The sequence below is a fragment of the Ruditapes philippinarum genome, unplaced genomic scaffold, assembly GCF_026571515.1.
Source record: "Ruditapes philippinarum isolate M1 unplaced genomic scaffold, ASM2657151v2 ctg71_1_1_1_1, whole genome shotgun sequence".
In the NCBI taxonomy this organism is placed as follows: Eukaryota; Metazoa; Mollusca; class Bivalvia; order Venerida; family Veneridae; genus Ruditapes; species Ruditapes philippinarum.
Window position 1 is genome coordinate 307,476 of NW_026863691.1, and position 23,286 is coordinate 330,761.

Consider the following 23,286-nt stretch of genomic DNA (forward strand, 5'->3'; position numbering starts at 1 on the left):
AACAATTGCGCTCATAAACTATTTCGGGAAACTTTTAACCATTGACAGACATTTGCTCAATCGTATTTTAAGTACCATAAGAAAGAGAATTTCAAGGAAATTTATGAGTTTACAAATTTAATTTCATCTGTTCAAAAGACACTTGATATATTGTCCTTGCGACAGTTAAAACTTTCAGGGCTTACTTACTTTAAGTAATTAGACAATAATCCCATTTAGTCTTTCGCTTGTTATTTTATTTCCAATGTCAAGTTGTTTTCCAAGTATTTCTCTTTAATCATATACATGTATATAGTAACATGTAGGGGCTGATATACATTATATAAATCAGAATAAACACTTTAATGTCAATAGAATAAGGAAGATATTACATTACGTTGGTATCATTGTTTAACTTAACGGACATAAAATAATAAGAGTAGATAATTAAGAGACAATTGTTCTGTTAAGTGAATGTTAGTAAGACACTTGAATTTGTTGAAATACATTCCTGCTTTATATAAAATTAAATGGGAAAAATAACCGAAATAATTTTGTCTTGTTTTGTAATAATTATTGCAATACCAGTTTTGGTCTCTGAGAATATGGCATCGTAAATTGTTGAAAGAAGCCGGAAATGGATGATAATCAGGTAAAACTGAATGAAAATTGAGTGATTCAGACTAAATCGGATAATTTCAGTAAATTGCAGCTACGTGCTGAATGCCCCCGAAAAACATAGTATTGAGATATTGAAATCATTAAATTCTTTAAAATTCTTTAAAATTTCATTATTAAACATAATGTTATGATATCGTTAAAGCAGCATACCTCTAGATCCGTGTTTATTTTCATAAATGAAAATGTATTTAAAAGTACAATATTGTGAAGTGAACAAAGGAAGCAGTTTACATATTGCAAACGACACTTACAATCTACGTAAAATAGCCCCTACTGTATTATATTGTTGATTGTTTTGTTTTTCTTTTTGTTCTTGTTTTTTTTTCAATATGGTATACATGTACATTTATATAATCACACAACGACGTGACAATCCATACGCACTCGTGAAAAATAATTCTATTACTTCTTTGTGTGATATAACATAGTATTTTTACAGAACAACTAAATATCCTCTATTTACATGTACGCACATTTTTTAGTAAAACGTTTATGACTATTCACGGTAATAACGCCGTCCTAAAACCTATCAGATGACCTTGTATCGACCATTATTCCAGAACAATTTCTCGTAAAGAAGACGAATATTACCGAAGCTTGACTGAGCATTCAGATTTTTTCAACATATTTCTACTGCGTTACTAACACAGCAAGGACTATTTTTATATATCTTAAATTTTCATGAAAATAAGAGCAAAAATCTTGAGCGTGCTGCTTTGAGGATATGATGTCACAGTTACGCAGTATTTAAATTGTATGTTTATAGCATGTCATGGAAATAAGATGATTCTTGAATGTATTCAAAAAGTGATATCTCATTTTTTATTTATTCTTGCAATTTTTTGAAACGTAAATGTTGGTATTTCTGTGCACATTCATTACCTGAGTATTTTGACCTTATATAAGGATGGTTCCACATTCAAAAATGCACATCGTATAATGATATATTGACATCATATAAAGACACATTGACATCAAATATTGTTCAGTTCACTACATATAAAGATGGATCCACATAATATATTAATGAGTGCACATTGTATACGGAAAGAAAGATGACTCAATATATTGCTAGTTGGACGTAACAACGTTCAGGTTTATAATAATAAGACAGTCAAGGCTTTCCATATACTTGTATATGTCTATTCGTGCAACAAGTCGTTACATGTACTTAAGATGGCTTACAATTGACACGGTACTATTAAACAAAAAAAATATGAGCTTCGTCGTTAGTAACGTTAATAATTTACATGCTAAGATACATGTATATAGGAATATATGTCAAGCAAAACGATGATTCTGTTTACTCACGTTGCATTTTTAATCCGTCAAATAAAACGACGTCATTTATAATGATAAAAAGCGTTATAAATCAAGTTTTCTTTGTCTAAAGATAATAAAATTTGTCTTGAAGGATTTAGAAAAGATTGCATTTTGAGGATCTTTGAAAAAAGTAAAATGTCAAATTTGACCACTTTGTTGGAAATGTCATGTCACGGCTCATATGATTGTTATTTCAAAAATAATAATTGATCTTTGTAATAAATGCTGACTTATTTTTTTTGTTTTTTTTTAGGTTTTGCCTTGTGACTTTTCACTTATAATTTATCACTTTTTACTTATGACTTTTATCTTTTGACTTATAACTTTTGCCATTTGCTGTTACTCTTTCCCTTGGTTTAAACATTCGTTTTACTTGATTTTAGATTAATGCTAAATAAGCAAATTTGTGATACAATCACCAAACGCAAGGGAGCACATCAGCCGAGAGTGGTGTTGAAGTCATGTACATTAAGCCTCTAGCCTCATTTTTGCATTAGAATTATTGCATTCATATGTTTTATCATAGTTGATCTTTTTTATGCGAAGAATCAACATCAATTGTTTATGTGAAATCATACGTATAGAAGTTTTAATTCGGGACATTCATTTATAAGTGCCGTCTGCAGCATTAAGTATTAAAGTAAATTAACTATTCTTAATAAATAACGAATTTTTTATTCAGATTAAACAGTTCTGAGCTATTTCTAGATGTGTAGCTTTATTACAAATTTTTATTAACATTTTACATCTTGGAATAGATTATTTAATTCTTTGTTGAATTTAGTCACGGTTGACTGGTACGCTATTTTTCCGTGTTCACTATTAAAGAGGGTACAAGCGTTAGGCATTTTAATACATTAAATTAAAGGAGATATATACGGAATATTATGTAGTAGTAGCTTTTTAAGGCTTTGTATTTTGCTACGAGCAGCGGTGGAAAATTGATATCTCGCAACACCGAAGGTCGAGTGAAATATCAATTTTCCAACGTTGCAAGTAGAAAAATGCATAGCCTCAGAAAGCTACTACAACATAATTTTACTTTTATTATATACCTTTTCGTTTTGAGTAAAATGATTTTCATTATACTACACTTCTATAAGAAATTTCAGAAAATGAAAAATAAATTTATGACTGACGGATGAATACGTAATATATGCAAAACCGGCGACGCCTCTTATAATTTTGGTTCACGTTTCCTACTGCTTACGTTAGACACAGCTAAGATCGGAACCAACGTCAAAAAATAATCCGGCATTTCCAGATATGGTTCTGTATTTGTCACTAACATAATACGGAATTTTCTATCCGTTGGGAGAAAATTTATAGGTATAAAATAACATTTATAAAACGGTTTTGACACAACTATGACTTGAAAACTCTTGATGATTTCTACTTCAAACTTGTACTTATTTACATAATCATATTAAATCTGGTTCTGAATGATAAAAAAATACATTGTCCTCATTTGTTGACAATTTATTATTGTGTTATTGTAACTTTGTTATAACCAAAATAAACTTGCAATTTACTACCGGAATAAACAGTATTTAAATGTTACAGAGAATTTATTTATCTATGTAGAGATAGTGTTCCATTAAAATTATAAGTAAGAGGTTGAAAAGAGCAAAGTAGAAATAGAATAGCAGTCACTATAGAAATTAACTGTGTGGAACCAGCCAACTTCTTCAACAGACTACCTAAATATACCTCTACCGGGAGACCACACTACCAAAGGTTTTTACCTCACGGTCTAGACCGTGACAGGTTGGCAGAGCTATCAATATTTTTTTTTTGAATAAATGGGTTTAAACAGATAACAACAAAAATTTTAATTCTACAACCCTGCTTTATTTTGTTAAACAAAATTGTTGTCTTATAAGAAAACAAATGTATTAGATATGCAAAACAAACTGCATTTGAGCTTCATTATATTTAATTTTAAAAAAAGCGATAAGAAATACAGAGGTAAGCATTTTTTTTCTAAAATAGCACATATGCCTCAATTAAAAGCTAACACTATGGAACAGCTAAAATAAACACTGCCATCAAGAAAAACTTCTTACGTACTTAGTACTTACGTCACAGAAGACATATATACATGCAATATTTCTACAAAACAACACATTGTTGATACGTTACTCATGAAAAACTAAGAAAATCACGAGTGTTCCATCGAAGCTTTTGAAAACATAAGATAAACTAGGTAAACTAGCAACGCTAGAGTGTCTGAATTATTATTGAAATCAAGATTTTTTAAAATCATTGTCAGAGCTTATTTATTCATTTCTAAATGTTCAAAAGAAAGAAAGAACAAAAACAGTGTCTAGCCAAAGATTTCCTAGTTAACTTTAAGAAACTGTATACATTGTATAATGTATATATTAAATAACGTCCACAAGTTTTTTTTAGCTCACCTGAGCATGCTCAGGGTGAGCTTTTAGGATCGATGATTGTCCGTCGTCCGTCGTCCGTCCACATTTAGTTGTTAACACTCTAGCGGTCGCATTTTTGCCTCAGTCATTATCAAACTTGGTCAGGATGCTTATCTAGTTGATAGTTCGGATGAGTTCGAACATGGGTCATCTCGGATGAAAAACTAGGTCACAAGAGCTAAAAATAAAAAAACCTTGTTAACACTCTAAAGGTCACATTTTTGCCTCAATCATCATCAAAGTTGGTCAGGATGCTTGTCAAGGTGATAGCTTGGATGAGTTCGAACATGGGTCATCTTGGATGAAAAACTAGGTCACCGGAGCTAAAAATAGAAAAACATTGTTAACACTCTAGCGGTCACATTTTTGCCTCAATCATCATCAAAGTTAATCAGGATGCTTGTCTAGGTGATAGCTCGGATGAGTTTGAACATGGGTCATCTCGGATGAAAAACTAGGTCACCGGAGCTAAAAATAGAAAAACCTTGTTAACACTCTAGCGGTCACATTTTTGCATCAATCATCATCAAACTTAGTCAAGATGCTGTCTAGGTGATAGCTTGAATGAGTTTGAACATGGGTCATCTCGGATGAAAAACTAGGTCACTGGAGCTAAAAATAGAAAAACCTTGTTAACACTCTAGCGGTCACATTTTTGCATCAATCATCGTCAACCTTGGTCAGGATGCTTGTGTAGGTGATAGCTTGGATGAGTTTGAGCATGCTTCATCTCGGATGAAAAACTAGGTCACAGGAGCTAAAAATAGAAAAATCTTGTTAACACTCTAGCGGTCACATTTTTGACACAAGTGTCATCAAACTTGATCAGGATGCTTGTCTAGGTACTTGCTCGGATGAGTTCGAACATGGGTCATCTCGGATGAAAAACTAGGTCACAGGAGCTAAAAATAGAAAAATCTTGTTAACACTCTAGTGGTCACAATTTTGACTCAATTGTCAGAATGCCTGTCTAGGTAATTGTTCGGATGAGTTTGATGGGTCAGGTGAGCGATCTAGGGCCATCATGGCCCTCTTGTTTTCGAAGAATGACCGATTTTATATGTAATGGAAATCTCATAGTCTTTCGTAGTGAGCATCCCCCAACTTAACTTAGGAGAACTATTAAATGTTATAATCAAAAGTTTTGTTAACAACACAATGCACTCTGTCTCGCCGAGATATATCTGTCAGTAAATTCAAGTTGATGCCTTCAACAGTTTTTGAGATAATTATGAGCTTAACAAAATCTAAGTATGAAAAAAAACCAAACAAACAAATACAAAAAACCCCCCCAAAAAACAACAAGAACAAACGGGACTTTCTAAAATTTATGATAGCTATGATAGCAAGATGTTTCTGCCTCGCCAAGCTATATGAACATGCAAAGTTTGATTTCGATACCTTTCATATAAGTATGAAAATTTACAATGGGCAAATACTGAAAATTATGAAAGCCAAAATTAAGATTCATAGTTTTTCACACTTTTCTCTGTCTCACCATGACCTGTCTATCGATACAAGTTTTATACCATATTGGAGATATGGACAGTATAAAATAAACGTGGCGGGACGTGACATTGCGTGTTTCCAATAAAGCGTCCACAATAAGTGGTGGGGTTAAAACTTGAAAATTATTGAGCGTCTGAAACAAGTGTGAAAAAGTTAACACTCGTATTCCGAAAATGTCTGAATATTTCCATAGACAATAACGAAGAAAACCAAATCAACAGTGTTTGGACATTTTGCATTTGCTAAACTGTACTACTTTCCACTCGGAACGAACGCTGTTTTGCAATGAAACCTCTTAGTCTTCTAAACTGGCTCCGAAAACGTGACTTGACAAATATGTATTGCTGATGCTCTTGCAACTGCTTTGTAGTTGAAACCATTCGACAGCACGTCCTTTATTCCTACAGGTAGCTTTACTAGAATTTAAATTGAAAACATTAAAGTATGTGTTATCTCAATTGAAACTAAATACATATATATACAAAAAAACCCTTAATACATAACTGTATACAAAAGTTTATATACAAATAACATGTACTTTGAACTTGGTAGGTGTCCTAAGTTTTTGATACTGAACAAGTGAATAAAGTTTCAATATTATATCATAACTGGTTAATGGGACCATATTTCATAAACCTTCTGTCAAAACATTTTAGCTTTAAAAATGGGCATAAGTATGTCAAATTGTGAGTCACTCATACGAATCTTGGTCATGTGTTTTAAGTTTCAAAGGAATCGCTAAAATACTTTTTGAGAAACAATTTTTCATAAAAATTCTAAACCATAAATTCAAAGTCGAAAAAGAGGCATAATTTGATAACAATGCAATTCAGAGATTTCTAACTTAGAGCGTGTTCTAAACAAGTGTGTGAAGTTTCAAAGCTGTATGATTTATTGCTTTTGAAATACCATGTTTCATGAAACTTTTTAACTACAAATTTCTTTGTCAAAATAAGGCCTATAATTTGGTCTATATTCAATATAAGATGGACGAAGAATGAACTACGGGTAAAACCCGATTGAAACTACAGCAAACAACAATGCGAGACTGATTTGGATTTAAAACTGGAACACATTTAAAAAAATAAAGCGTTTGATTCATACGCTGAGTATGTCAATTTGAGATTATATATCCCTGTTCCGGACATCAAAATGAAAAATGGATACCCGGTGCAATGCAATGCAAGCAAAGTATTTTCTTTTCTTAATCAATTAAAAAGGCTTATATAAGAATAACATTCTGTTCATGTATATGAGCCCACATATATTGTTTTTTAAATAAGTCTCCAGGAAACTAAGGTAAATGAACTTACCTCGTCTGAATCGTTGTCATATTCTGCCACATTTTCCTTGGAAATTATGAGGCAAGCATGTGAGACAATAACAAAATCCAAAAGTCAAAAATCAAAGTCATAAATCAAGTCATAAGAAAAGAGTAAAATAAATCTATAAGTCGAAACTCAAAAGTGACCCTCCAAGGATTCCATAGAAACCTGTTTGATCTTTATTTATTAGTTTAACTGGAGTAAGTTTTATTCGATTTGCTATGCAACCTGCAGCAATTTTGTATACCGTATTAAGAAGTGTTATAGGTCTCCAATTTTTCACGAATTGTTTAGGTTTATTTTCTTTTGGAATACATATTATTACACCTTGTATTTGTGTTTGACTACTCCTCTTATACCACTTACGCCATTTAATGAAACTTTACAGGATTGATCGGTAGATTAAGTTCTTGTGCACATTACACATATTACACAGGTTTATAGGTTGATTTATTTTTGTCGAGTTACGGCTATTTTTAGGCGACACATGCTCTTGTATTGACGAAACGCCTCTTTAAATGTTTTGCATTTATCAGTTTCAGTAAAAGACCGTATGCATCGAAACGCCATGTTCACATGTCGGTCATTTATTGTAGATTAACCAAATACTTACACAAAGTTAAAGTTAAGACTCTAATGCCACTGATATATCGATATGAACATTGCGACAGAACAAATCAAGGTAATTATGCACTACATATTTATTGCAAACAAGTATCAAAAGAGAAATAGAATCCCAGAAGAAAGCCCAAAACGGCAAAATGAAAATGTTGCAGGCTCGGTTTGATTGAGCTTGTTCATGGACAGTACTTGAAAATGCAAGCTACTGTCTGCTTATTTTAAATTTAGAAACATCCGTGATCATGGAACCTTTAATGTGACAGGTAAGTGGCATTCCATGAAAAGCGGCGTATGGTCCACTATTCAAAAATAGTTATGCCTTAAACGAGAAAACAATGGGCTGAATTAAACAGAAAGAATTGAAATTTTTCGCGTTTCGATAGTATAGCGTAAAATGTTTGTCTTTGCGTATCGCTTTCTATACAGTGATTTGTCATGTTTTTCTCGTGCTTAAGTCGCAATGAACGGTTAATGTATATTGTGTACTGGTCATTCTACCAGACGTTTTCGAGCAGTTAACATATCCAATTTCATATTGTATCCGACCACGTGTTAACCGGGCAGCCATATCGGAAGAAAATGCACTTCTTTCGCGAATGGAAGAGCTTATCAATGCATAGTTTCAGACATTTGAGGAACGCATAAATTCTACTCAGCGTGAGTTGTCGCAAGCACAAATTTCGGCTATCCAGGAGAATTTGGTTTCCGACGGTTATACGTTTAAGAAAAAGGGACATGAGCAGCAGTTTAAAGTAAATGCTAAAGTGCTTGATAAAATGCAACAATCAGACGGCTACATCCAAGAGGCTGTCAGGGATTCTTCGAATGTCACTGCAGAAAGTGCACGACAAAAACTAGTCGAAGGTATGAACATTTTGATTTATCGACAAAAATGTATTAAGCTTGCTGATTCTTCTGAACACGGATGGAAGGTGGTACAAGAGTTTGAATCTCATCCGTTAGCAGACGACGACGAAGATGAGAAGAAAATCGCACGTTCGCAAATACAGGCGGACAGAAAAGCTAGGCAGGAGCGTCGTCTTCGAGCGGCACTTTTTGGTTCTTCTCCGTTTTATGGTATGAACCAGTCTTCTTATTCTACCGTTTCCGGGGCACCAGGAGGACATTCAGCGCAGCAGCAGGACAGACGAACATGGACGACCTCGAGGAAACCCGGTTCCTGCTTCAAGTGTGGAAGACCTGGTCACTGGCGTGCTGATTGTATAGCACGTGGGATGGTTGAGGGCACTCAAACTGAGAAATCTGATCAGATAAGTAAAATTTTATTTTGCGGAATTAATGAAAATACAAAAAATAGAAAAAAGCTTGAGAAATTGAATAAACCCTATTTGTCTAGGTATGGAAATTATAGTAACGGTCTAGAAATGTCACCGGAAGTAGTCACTCCGGTAGGTAGGTTAAGGGAAAACTTAAAGCAATGGAAGGAGGCATGTTCTAATGAATATATTATTGATGTTATAGACAAAGGCTATAAGCTGCCTTTTATGAAATTTCCTGCTACTACTGAAATGAAAAATAACAGTTCTGCTTTAGGGAATTCTACCTTTGTCACTGCAGAAATCCAAAATTTGGTAGCTAAAGGGTGTGTTTCTGAAGTACAGTCGGTTCCGTTAGTTGTTAACCCGGTGACTGTAGCTTTTAATCGTTCAGGTAAAGCCAGACTGGTACTTGATTGCAGACATGTAAATCCGGTTTTATTTAAATCACAAAGTCGGTACGAAGACCAGTCTGTTGCTAGGCAACTTTTTTATAAAGGTGATTATGTGTTTTCGTTTGACATTAAAAGTGTATACCACCATATAATGATCGATCGGTCACATAGGACATATTTAGGTTTTCATTTGACACAAAATGGTCACAAAAAGTATTATGTGTTCAACGTTTTGCCTTTTGGGATATCCACAGCAGGATATATTTTTACAAAGGTTTTGAGGGTACTTGTAGAAAAAATGGCGTAGCTTGGGTTTAAGAGTCGTATTATTTTTAGATGACGGCCTTGGTGGCAATCACACTTTTGCTGAAGCTTTGAGAGATAGTTCTTTCATTAGACAAGACTTCATTGAACGTTCATTGAACGCCGCCTTTCCTTGTTGATCTTGTTTATCATATTTGATAGACTTGGGTTCTTGATAGCGGATGAAAAATGCAACTGGCAACCTTGTTTATTTTTAACATGGCTAGGTTACTTCTGGGACATGGAACAGGGAATTTTGAGAGTAACGGAGGATAGATTAGAAAGAGCTTTTCAGCTTATAGAACAACTTGTTTTGAAAGTTAGTACAGGACAAGTTTTCATTCCAGTCCGTATGTTGGCATGTTTAACAGGCCAGTTATTGTCTATGCAATGTGTATTAGGTCCAGTTGTCCGTTTAAAGTCAAGGTCACTTTATCAGTGTATACAATCCAAGGCAAGTTGGAACGCACCTGTTAAGGTTTCGTCCGAGGTTTTATCGGAATTGATTTTTTGGAAGGAAAATTTGAGGTCACTGAACATGTGTAGTTTTGGACAGATGGAGAGCGTTGATAACGCAAGCGTCTCCGTTGACGTCATTGATGTAAAAAACGTCTTTGTTGACGCCAGTGGATCTGGATTTGGTAGTTATGTTGATGGAATTGACGATAGTCAATTTTTTGGCACATGGTCCGAATCTGAGCAGATTTTAAGCTCCACGTGGCGAGAGCTCGAGGCTGTACGGAGGTCTATTTATTCTTCTTTGCAATATCTGCAGGAAAATAAAGTTTTAATAAATTCAGACAACAGAAATGTATGTTCAATTTTGAAAGTTGGCAGTAAAAAGCCTTATTTGAATGATATTTCTGTGAAAATTTATGATGTTTGCAGAAAGCATGACATATCATTGTTTCCTCACTGGATTCCAAGGGAAGATAATTCGGAGGCTGATTTTCTCAGCAGGTGTTTTGACAGTGACGACTGGTCAGTTACAGACTGGGTGTTCGATATACTTGAGTCAAAATGGGGTCCTCATTCTTTTGATCGTTTCGCTTACGATTATAATTGTAAATGTTTGAAATTCAATTCTAGATGTTGGTGCCCTGGAACAGCCGGTATCGACGCTTTTGCACAAGCATGGGCTGGTGAAAATAATTGGCTTGTTCCGCCCCCGAGATTAGTTTTGATTACTTTGAACAAAATTAAAAAGGAAAAATGCACGTGCACTTTAGTTGTACCCATATGGCGGTCGGCACCGTATTGGCCCGTTTTGTTTCCCGATGGAAAAAATCAAGCCGATTTTGTACTTGAATATGTTCTCTTTCAGCCAGGAATTTTGACAAAAAGGCATAGGAACTCGAAAACGGGACCGCAAATTGCGGCGCATATTTTCGATCGTGTAACGGTTTTTAAAAACGTTTCTGCTACATCTAAATATCTTGTAGTATAATCCGATTATATGGCCTCTAAAAATATATTATCAATTGAACCCAATCTGTCTCTTTTAAAACTGGTCAAATTTTACGGTATTATAAAATAAAGTTTCCTTTTAAAAGGAAAGGCTTGCACAGTGTTGTGCCTTCATCCCAACCCTTTAAAATTGTTTTTTTTTTAATTTATTATCACAATTTTTTTGAATTACGGTATTTGTATATCATAAAGGGTTTATTTAGTTTTTTTTTTTTTTTTTTTTGAAAAACGAATATTTTTTGTCAAAACGATTTGAAATCTATTCTCTATTGTATAAAACTAACAAGTGTGCACATTTCATTTCCCCTTTTTCGCAGAGAAATCATTCGTTTGCTTTATAGACAAATAAATGCACTAAAATACTTCGTTACGTGGTACCAATTAATAAGCTTGTATCAACTACATATGAACTATATGTTACACGATCACAAATACGTATAACAGCACGTGGCAAGGTTAATGACATGCATGGGCTATTTTTAGATTACCTCACCGAAAAGTTGAATTGCGTTCAGTAGATCTAAATATAACTCGATCATGCGTGATTTGTAAACTAATACAGACAAAAAAACAATTATAAAAGAAACTAACTTTTGCGTCTTGAAAAACAATTGAAACGGAACAATTTCATTTATAATTTATTACGGTTTAAACCGATAAATCGAGTAAAAATAGAAATCCTATTTTATATTAACAAACTGGGATTACCGAAATAACTAAAATAGCTTAGATTTCCGTAATATTACTTCGTCTGATTCCGCAGTATGATGGAATCGCCCGAATTGTCACGATTGCAATCGGAACTATATCGGCTATTATCATTAATCCGAAGAGTGACGGAAAAGGCCGAAAAGTTGCGATTGGCACGATTGCATCTGGTTTCCCGTTCAATCATGCACCAACAGATGTAAGCAGGAAACCACCTAACCGGAACAAGTTTTCCATATGAAATGGCTTCAAGCCAAAAAGACAAGGAGTGACATCCGCCATTTGTCGCAACGTTTTCGGCATGAGTTTTTCCCCTTTGGTTACAATTGATTACTTTTTTATGCCCCCGCCATGTAATGGCCGGGGCATATAGTGTTACCCTGTTCCGTCCTTCCGTCCTTCCGTCATTCCGTCATTCCGTCCTTCCGTCATTCCGTCATTCTGTCATTCCGTCATCATCAGTTTCCGTTCATTATTTTTGTAAAGGTTGCACACATTCAACTCAAATTTGACATATGGATATGTCATGAGAAAATACAGGTCAAGTTCAAATTTGGTCATGGTTCGATGATTTTTGGCTGAGTTATGCCCCTTTTACTTTAAAATAATATGAAATTTTCAGTTTCCGTTCATTATCTCCATAACGATACAACACGTTCAACTCAAACTTGACATATGGATATGTCATGAGAAAATACAGGTCAAGTTCGAATTTGGTCATGGTTCGATGATTTTTGGCTGAGTTATGCCCCTTTTACTTTGAAAATAATATGAAATTTTCAGTTTCCGTTCATTATCTCCATAACGATACAACACCTTCAACTCAAACTTGACATATGGATATGTCATGAGAAAATACAGGTCAAGTTCGAATTTGGTCATGGTTCGATGATTTTTGGCAGAGTTATGCCCCTTTTACTTTGAAAATAATATGAAATTTTCAGTTTCTGTTTATTATCTCCCCAACGGTACAACACATTCAACTCAAACTTGACATATGGATACATCAAAGGAATGCGCAGGTCAAGTTCAAATTTGGTTGTGGTTCAATGATTTTTGGCAGAGTTATGCCCCTTTCACTTTGAAAATAATATGAAATTTTCAGTTTCTGTTTATTATCTCCCCAACAGTACAACACATTCAACTCAAATTAGACATATGGATACGTTTTTGGAATGCGCAGGTCAAGTTTAAATTTGGTCATGGTTCAATGAATTTTGGCAGGGTAATGCCCCTTTCACCTTGAAAATAATATGAAATTTACAGTTTCTGTTCATTATCTACCCAACAGTGTTACATATTCAACTCAAATTTGACATATGGATATGTCAAAGGAATGGGCAGGTTGGAATTTGGTCATGGTTATATCCCTTTCACTTTGAAAATAATATAGATACATCTTGGGAATAAGCAGTTTGAATTTGGTCGTGGTTCAATGATTTTGGACAAACTTATCTTTCTTGAATGTTGGAAAAATTTTGAACTTTCAGCTTCAGCACTCATACTTTTGTGGAAATGTATGTAGCCATTATTTTGGCTACAAATATGAAATATGCTATTTTCAAAAGGTCAAGACTGAATAATTTCAGTGCCTTGAACATTGTATGAAAATGGTTTGTGTTAACATTGAAAAGTTTAAAGGGCTTTGAACTGCAAATGAAAAAAATAATTTGTGCAAACAAATTTGGAACTAAATATTATAACATCTGAAATTTTGGCTGCATGCGGGGGCATCCGTGGCATGATGACACATTTCTAGTTTTTCAGAATTTTGTTCCCGTTATTTTTGTCAACTATCAGGTACCGTCCGGATATAACGTTAACGGTTTATTGTTTACACATGTTGACATGTAAAGGAGGCATTATAACGGGCGAATTCGTGTATTGATTTGTTAAAATGGAGAAAACAGACACTTTAGTAATATGGTCCAACTGATTTTGCCTTACTGAAAAAAGGAATATTAAAACATGATCCATAGATAAATATTTTAGGCACTCATCTGGTATTCATTACTAGAAAAATTAAAACAAAAATCAAGCATATCAAGGGGGATAACTTACGCCGAACGTTGCGGTAAATGGCGGATGTCACTCCTTTTCTTTTTTTCAATATACCGTACATTTGACTGATTTTTAAATTAGCAGATTATATTAAATTGAGATTAGATAATTAAAGACCACCCGCTCGCATAATATGAAAAAATATTCAAAGGTCGGACAAACTATATATGTAAAGTTGGTACGGATTCGGATTTATGCGCCGCAATATGCGGTCCTGTTCCAGAGTTCCTATGCAAAAAGGGGCAGAGGGAGAAACGGAATATTTGATGGTAGACCATTGAAGTTTGGTTTTATAGCTTTAATATTTATATAAATTATTTCTTCATGCTTCTGCATTGTTGTACTTCTTATTCAGGCTTGAGATTGAAGCAGACGATAAACGATGAGCTCACAAGGACCGGGATTGATGACCCTCTTTTGAAGAATCTTGCATCTCAAATGGCTGATAAACTGTTAGACTCTAGAAGTGACACTACTGTAAATAAATATTTCTCTTATTTCATGAAATGGAAAACATTCATTACGTCTAAAGGAGGGAGTGCTTTACCTGCTTCACCAGTTTGTATAGCTTTGTATCTAACTGACTTGATGAACAAAGGTTGTTCTAATCACGTGATTTCCTCTACTGTTTATGGAATCAAATGGGCACATTCTTTAAACAATCTTCAGGATCCCACAGAGAACCATTTTGTAAAAAACTTAGTTGAAAGTGCTAAACGTACTTTATCTAGACATGTGAATAAGAAGCAACCAGTGACTAAAGATCTTTTAATTGAATTGTGTAGTAAATACGAAAGTACAACTGATGTATTAATATTAAGAGATTTGTGCATGATTTTATTAGGATTTTCAGCGTTTCTCCGTTTTGATGAAATACGAAATTTGCATTGTAATGACATTACGTTCCATGACGATTATTTTTCTTTACATATCCGTAAAAGCAAAACCGACCAATACAGGCACGGAAGTGACGTGGTTGTTGCTAAGGGCGACACAATCGCTTGTCCTTATTCTATGCTAAGACGATATTTCGTAGAGGCTAACATTTTTTCTGCAAATTCTCATTTTTTGTTCAAGCCGTGTTTCAGAACGCGAGGTATTTCTAAGCTCATTTATAAAGATAAACCGCTCAGTTACACTCGAGCTCGGGAAACGCTTTTACATAGATTACGTGAAATCGCCGGCAATGTTGATTTCGGGTTACATTCTTTAAGAAGCGGTGGTGCTACGGATGCTGCAAATGCTTCTGTCAGTGATCGTTGTTGGAAACGTCACGGTCGTTGGAAATGCGATAAGAGCAAAGACGGCTATGTTGCCGATTCACTAGAGAGAAGGTTAGTCACGAAACAGCTAGGTCTATAATAAGTGCTGATTGCGGCTTCCAGCCCGTTCTTTTGATAGTTTTTCTTTTTCTACGTACCCGTCTGGTCATGCTAGTATAGTGTTTGTTGTTATTTTAGTTAAGGAAAGACTTGAAATTTTACGCGTTTTGATAGTATAGCGTAAAATGTTTGTCTTTGCGTATCGCTTTCTATGCAGTGATTTGTCATGTTTTTCTCGTGCATAAGTCACAATGAACGGTTAATGTATATTGTGTACTGGTCATTCTACCAGACGTTTTCGAGCAGTTAACATATCCAATTTCATATTGAATAAGGTTTTGTTTTTACGATTCCAGAACAACTGATATAATAATAACGTGCTTAGATTACATGTTCTTTCCATTGTTATCAATTGTGTGTTAAAATATTGCTCTTTCTTAAGCCCGGTTACTTGTTTTGCTCATCAAATAAACGTACCCCGTTTGGTCATGCTAGAATAGTGTTTGTTGTTATTTTAGTTAAGGAAAGACCTAAACTTCCACAAACACAACAAAAATGTCGTCTTGATTGATCTTTAAAGATCGGAAATATTACATCCTCATCAAATCTCAATTTGAAATCAAAGATTCCAGAACACTCAATGAATTAATAAGACTTGAATCAGAAGGACCCTAACACGACAAAACAAAATTATACAAACGTTGTAAATGAAACTGTGATGCGCTAATATTGTAATGCAGTAATATGATTTAAAATATTAACTTAAGTTTCAACTGAACTGGCTATTACTGACATCAATGCCTTTTTTCAATGACTTTTAGAAAAGCTCGAGAAATATTAAGCATAACTTGTAGTTGCTAGGACATTTTGTTATCAATGATGCACATATGGATGACAACGGAAATGGTAAAGACAAAAGCAGAATTGTAATAATTGATTTTCAGCATAAGCCACTCATGACACATTCACACAGAATTAGGGAAGCAAGTAGATATGATCAGATGAGTTTAATCTCTGCAATTATCGTTTATAAGGAGCTGTATTAAGTTAAACCCAAAACTTTGAAGACAAAATAAAATGCAGACAGGAATCAAAAGATTGCTTATGTTTGTAAAAATATTTTTACTTATTTTCCTACAAATATATTCATATGTATCAGTCAAACCAGTGGACATTCAGATGTCAAGAAAGTTAATTGGATATACTTTAAAGACTCTTGCTCAAACTTCACTCTCGACATGCGCAGATATATGTCAACAAAAAGTTAATTGTAAGTCTATCAACTACAATCGAAAACATCATATTTGCGAACTCAACTCTGAAAGTGATTCTGATTTTCTACAAATTACGCCCGGTTGGTTATTTAGTGAAAATGATCAGTTATATTTAGAAGGAAATATTTACCAATGCGGACATATCCAATGTCAACAGAACGAAACATGCATCAAGAGCGGAGACAAAGTAGAATGCAAAATTGAAGAATGTGATTCTCCCTCTAATGTTGAATCAGAAACAGTTCTAGGGAATATGAACAATGTTGGTAATGTCCTTGCATCTGAATTTGACAATGGCTGTGGCTTCAGTTATTTTGTTTGTAACGAAGAAGGGCGTTGGCAATACCTTAAGGAAGCCAGATATGAGCTGATATGTTCATATCCCCCTCAACACAGTCCGGGCCTTGAAATACATGAGGCGTTCATTAAGACTTACGAAGGATTAAAATATGTGACAGCTTCAAATGATAGTTACATATCAGCGTTTTCAGTAAAACAAGAATCGACTGTTATATACCATTGTAAAAATGCTTCGTATTTGATTGGAAATTCAACGCGCAACTGTACCCTAGGACAATGGTCCATGCCATCGATATCATGCATTGACATATGCCCAGATTACAAAAGCTACAGCTATAGTTTGCACGAATGCATAGATTTGATGTCTTGTGACAAAGGCTATGCAGACACGTTTCAAAAGCACACAGGAACGGCAATGTGGATGAACAATTATGACACAATTTACACGGCTGAGGAGCAGGAATGTGTGGAAGCTTGTCGATCAGATACACAGTGTAATTCTTTTGATTACTCGAAATTATTTAAAAGATGCCATCTACAACGACTGAACCCCCATGACAATACCGGTACATCTTTCTTATATATTGGTACATGGTCGTATTATCAACGTGATTGCAATTAAAAAACTGATGTCATGACAACAAAAACATAACAAACAAAACAAGAAAAATGCTTATAATGATAAACTTATTAAATTTCACCAATTGTTAATGCCTTTGCATCCTGCAATGAAAGTGGTGAGGTGAAAAAGCGTTTGAGGTGATGAAAGCTTTCAATTTAATGCAGCCATGTTTTTGTAAATTTATTTAATTTATTTTGTCATATAAGGCATTTTATGCCTTGGGACACAAATAAAGTTTTTTAGTGGTTTAATAATGATTATCACTTGAAGACAGAAGTGCTGAATGAAATTAACTATATTAATGTTTAATGTCGCACCAACACAGTGTATATCATATTGCAACTTTCCGGCCTCCGGTTTCCCTTTGCACATTTAAGTCGCAAACAGGTACCTGAGTAAAACCACCGAAGACGCTGCCGCAGCTCGAATTTACAGCGGTGAGAGGCAAGTGATTTCAAGTCAACGACTTTAACCACTCGGCCAAGGACGCCCCATAAAAGTAACATTATATAGTATTTTAATTTTACTTTTAGCTAAAAAGCAACAGAAGCAAACGATGGTTTAGGTAATTGACAAATCAGTAAAATTTTGTAAAATATAATAGGACAAAAAAGCATTTGGGAAATGAAAATATTTTTTAAGCATTTCTGAGGCATAATATAGATATTAATGGTTAGATATTGAGAAATGTTATCACGTGATGTTGATATCAAGATTCTTACGTTCACATTTGAGCAAAGGATTGCCAACAAGGGTTAGTCATAGATAGAGCACACCTCTGGGACTTAGAGTCACCATGGAATTAACGTATTTTCGTTTTAAACCAAAAACATTCTAACAAAATGTTAAACAGATTACTTCTCTTTCGGGCAAAGTAAAGACAGTACTAAGGGAGCATTGCAGACTTGGCTTTGGTACGTTTCAAATCCAATATCTCCCGTAACAATCTTGAGATTTTCGAGAATTTCATATAGTTTTATTAATGTCTTTACCAATTGCTGGTGTTAAAGTTTCAGATCATTCGATCAACCGGTTTTCAAGAATTTTCATTTTAATTGTCCAAATTGACACAAAAAAATGAAAAGCGTTTAATTGCTTTAACTCAAATCGGCCTATGATTAATCGATTTTCAATTCAATAAAGTGTACAATTTTTATTTTCATTTGCATATTGTTCTGTTTAAAACGTCCTGGTTTATCTACGTAAGAATTACAAATGTTACATTTTAAGGCTTTTCGGCCACAGATGAGTTCCTGTCATTCTAAAAGTAACCGAGATACAGCGGGGGTAATTGCGATATTGCACATTTAGCCGACGATTATAGCTAATGTGATTAAAACAGTTTACCAATTTGTATCTTAATGTTCGCCTGATTAGAAGTAAATAAACTAAAATTTTGAACTGATGCGGAGCAAAATCTATTGCTCTCTTCCATTGAAAAAGAAGTGTTGACCAACTTGAAACTAAGTAAATATATACGTGCAAATATATAATAGAAAATGTTTAAAAATATTGGTTGCTACATTAGAAGTTAATTTATTTGGATTAAACTGCTGTTAACGGATACAAGACCATATAATCTGTATTTTTATTGTTTTAAGGAAAAACTTCCAGATCTTTTCAGGGAGAAATAAAAGCTTAAAGGTTCTGACAATATGAGAAGGTAAAAATCAACGAAATATTGACTTAGTTACATATGAATTATGTCTATCGAAAATCATAAAATTGAAGCTTCGAAAGCCTAGAGCTTCACGAACAAGATTTATAATAAGAATAATGATTAAATCGTGAACTATTTTATTTGTTTAAACTTTAAAAGTAAATATCATCCGGAAATGAGATATATTTTAGGAGAACTTTAAAAGGTCCTACTGTTTGCATTTCACATTTGAAGTCATGTTTTATAATTGAATTGAATCAAGTATTGTCTTATGTTATCTAAGGCCATGGTAAATCAGCGCTGTCGTAAGTGATTGCACTTTATAGCCTTTAACTGCAATGCCCTGTCGTGATTGCGCTTAAATAACACGGAATTATTGTAATGTTACCGTGAATGCGCTAAAAGAATCGAAACAACTAGTTTTACCACAGTCACAAAAGCACATAAACCGTCAGGTTATTTCGGTCGCTACCTTTCCATTCAGAAATATTATTCATGTACACACTTATTTATGTATACAGATCGAAAAATAAAAAGTTCCTGAACGACAACTTTTAACTCGGTACTTTCCTTGAAATCATTAGTTCTTGAGATCTATGGCCACGTCAATATATACTCACCGTGCAATACCATCTTAATGGAGTCGCAAAAGCTGCACGGGTATCATATGCAATAACAACAAAGGAAGCAATCTAACTACTACACTGTATCAACTTAATATCCAAAATAGATTAAATGAACAGTAAAATGAGTTTGCTATGCAATATTGAATAGCACTACCCAAACTGTCAAATGTTTTTTTTTCTCTCGTCTACACTGAAAAATACATGTGTTCAAAATATAAATACGCAGTTATGAGTGTCTAATGTTTCTCGGAGCAATTTGACACAGTGAAATTAAAATAGAGCTATTGACATAAACTCTAATATTTTACAATTGGTTATGTCATAACTTTCTGACAGGCAACAACTCATCCCGCCTTTTCTTGTTGATCTTGTTTATCATATTTCATGGACGTATCTCACATATGGAAGGGTTATTTGTGGTGCTCCCCAAGGATCTGTCTCGGGGCCTTAATATTTCTATTACCGGTATATGTGAATAATATGCAGGTTGTTGTAAAACATAAGCCCCTGTTGCAGGGAAGAATAGGTAATTTATTAAATAATATCTAATAAAATTCAATTTGTCAGTCAATCGTTAATAGACAACAAATTATCCCTTCACTATGGTAAAGTATAGATACTGTTATTTGGTTAAAAGTCAGCTGATAAATGATATTCAGATAACTTTTAAAGTCAAATATCTAGCTGCTACACTTGATAAGTCTCTGACTGGTGATTTCATTGCAACATCTGTATGTTGCATGTTGAATTTGAGTCAATGGTCTAACCAAATTCTGGAACGATAAACTCCAGGTCACACAAAATAAATCAATTCGTACTTATTCTTGGCCATAGATTGCACCTTGTAAATGAACATTTTAAAGTTTTGAATTTGTTGCTAGTTTATGCCGGTGCCAGGGGACGTGAAGGATGTTGAACTTTTTCATTATTCCTCATGTACAGACAGACTCAATCAAACCGAGTCTGCAATTTTCATGTATTTTTTTGTGATGAATGCTTACGAGGGGTCACCTTTTTCCAGATTTTTTACAATAAAACACGGTCTTGCTCCTGAATATATGGGTGAAAACTTGCACCTACCTCTCCTCTTCCCCCTCCCCGCCCCTCTCCTCAACTCCTATATCCTATAACCTATATCCTATCTCGTATCCTATCATATCTTTCATATCCTATCCTTTCCTATATCCAATCCAATCATATCCTATATCCAATCCTATCATATCCTATAGACCCTTTCATTTAAGACCGTAATCAAGTTGTCGCCCTTGGATGACGTCATTGGGGGATACGGTGGACAATGGCGATAAGATTTAGTACAATAATAGAGGGATATAACGATCTTAATCCTTTCTCTTGTATAATTGGGAGATTGAAATTGCCAAAATGTTGGGTAATTTAATACGATATTACATAAAAAGGATGGTGAAATGAATAAAAATGTTTACTATAATAAGGTTAACGATTTGTTTTAATAGTAGACCGTATTGCTCGGTAACTGATAATGATTACCATTTTCGTTAGATTCTTTATAAATTAATGAAAATTTTACCAGGCAGATAAATCGTACTAACTTGCTAATACCAGAGATATAGATTATGGTAATATACAATACCCAAAAGATATTTTGAGTTTCAAAAATGTAAGGATTCTGTAGTTTCGAAAAACGGTATTGATTTATTAAAAAAACATTTTGATTTAAGCATTACTGAGACAAAGAAAAACAACAATATTAATCTATATATTAATTAAAAAAAATGTAAAGGCATAAAAAGTAAATATTCGTTTTGAATGTACATGACTGTATACTATTTGTGTCGGCAATAAATGCACTCTAAAAAATCGTACATCACACCAATATATTTAAGCTAGTAAAGTGATATTTTCAACTTGATACTTTTTAATTCATACTCAGCTTATCAAATATTTAAAAAAAAATCACAAAAAAAAACAAAACAAAACAAAAACAAGTTGTGAAACACGTTCACAGAAATTCGTTATGAACTGAATTATAATTTTATGTATTTTTGACTGTGCCAGTTGGTAGGACTCTAGATCGAGAATCAAATCAGTAAGGCATGACCAATAAAGTCCCTAGGATGATCCATAACAAAATTCGGACCATAAATGTTTTGACAACTAACAAAAGTGACGTAATCTAATGTAATGTTATAACTCTAAAAAATTGCACCATGGTGATTGATGATATCACGTACAGCCAAGTGCCGCTTGAATATACAACATATGCATCCTCTTCAATTAATATGATACGGCCCAGTGGTGCTTATATATACACATCTATTTATCTATGTTACTGGGAAAAGGTCTTTATTTCCACAACCATAAGAAAAGATTTTCAATATCAAAATTATCTTCTTATCGTCTGTTGCGAATCTAAAATTACAAAAGTCTATGCCACATGTTTTTCGTTCTTTCCGGAATATTTATAGAATTATATCCTTCACTGGTTCTTAGAAATATTTTTATACGGCATAATGAAAAAAAAATCAGTAAATATTGACAGAATGCATTCTGTAATTGTTCTATTAAAGCTTGAAAAACTATCATTAAAAGACATTGGCAGTCTTATTTTCATGTTTGTCTCAAAACGCCGAAATTTTCTAAATGACAGAAAATAACTCAGAAAACTAGAAAATGGCCCTTTATATTCATAATAGGCAATTTCAGTGTGTATGGGTGTTTATAAAATATTAAAATTTGATTTCGTTACCAGCTTTTTATCCGTGCATTAGAGAAAATCTAGATCTAATAAATGTACTGCAGTATTTAATTTGAAATTTCGCTGTTTCACTCCGTAGCGAGAATTAATCTTAATCTTTGTTTTTGTAATTTTTTTTCTATTGTCTTGATATTGAATTTATGTATGCATGCGTAATTTTTTTACATGTTATAATCATAATTGAACGATCAGTATATACGCATTTAACTTTTCAATAAGGTAACATTCTATGCGGCCTGCATAGTTTTTATCCCCCATTTACGTCACATCCGGTAAGGGAAGTAACTCTTCCCTGACTGTTATCGCTTAAATGAAAGGGTCTAATTGATTACACTGCGTCAATTTTTACCTCCCTTAGACCAAAACATTTCTGTTTGTACTTTACCAGAAACTTCTATATTCTGTAACTATCACCATCAAAAAAAAAAAAAAAAAAAAAAAAAAAAAAAAAAAAAAAAAAAAAAAAAAAAAAAAAAAAAAAAAAAAAAAAAAAAAAAAACAAACCCTCTCCTATGAAAGGGTTAATTTTAATTTCCCCCTTTTCCCCAAAAAAATTTTTTTTTCCCCAAAAATTCTTATTTAAAATATCACCATATTACCTGTAGACAATTCAATTGTAGAAATACAAAAAAATCTCAGATACAAAAATGTCCTTATAATC

At 33.7% G+C, this 23,286-nt stretch overlaps 2 protein-coding genes across 2 annotated transcripts; both read left to right on the top strand.

The window, feature by feature from the left end:
- The first annotated feature begins 10,042 nt into the window (after nt 1–10,042).
- On the top strand, nt 10,043–15,446 carry LOC132723007 (integrase/recombinase xerD homolog). Its single transcript, XM_060707653.1, has 2 exons — nt 10,043–10,167; nt 14,440–15,446. Exon 2 carries the CDS (start codon nt 14,523–14,525, stop codon nt 15,444–15,446), a length of 924 nt encoding a protein of 307 aa, XP_060563636.1. The 5' UTR covers nt 10,043–10,167; nt 14,440–14,522.
- A 1,099-nt stretch (nt 15,447–16,545) lies between these two features.
- LOC132723005 (uncharacterized) lies at nt 16,546–17,839 on the top strand. Its single transcript, XM_060707651.1, has one exon. The coding sequence runs from the start codon at nt 16,586–16,588 to the stop codon at nt 17,600–17,602; it is 1,017 nt and encodes a 338-aa protein (XP_060563634.1). The 5' UTR covers nt 16,546–16,585; the 3' UTR covers nt 17,603–17,839.
- Nucleotides 17,840–23,286: the final 5,447 nt, after the last annotated feature.

What these genes read in the sequence shown, in the direction of transcription:
- LOC132723007 (XM_060707653.1), top strand. Translation starts at nt 14,523, where the DNA reads ATGGCTGATAAACTGTTAGACTCTAGAAGTGACACTACTGTAAATAAA.
- LOC132723005 (XM_060707651.1), top strand. Translation starts at nt 16,586, where the DNA reads ATGTCAAGAAAGTTAATTGGATATACTTTAAAGACTCTTGCTCAAACT.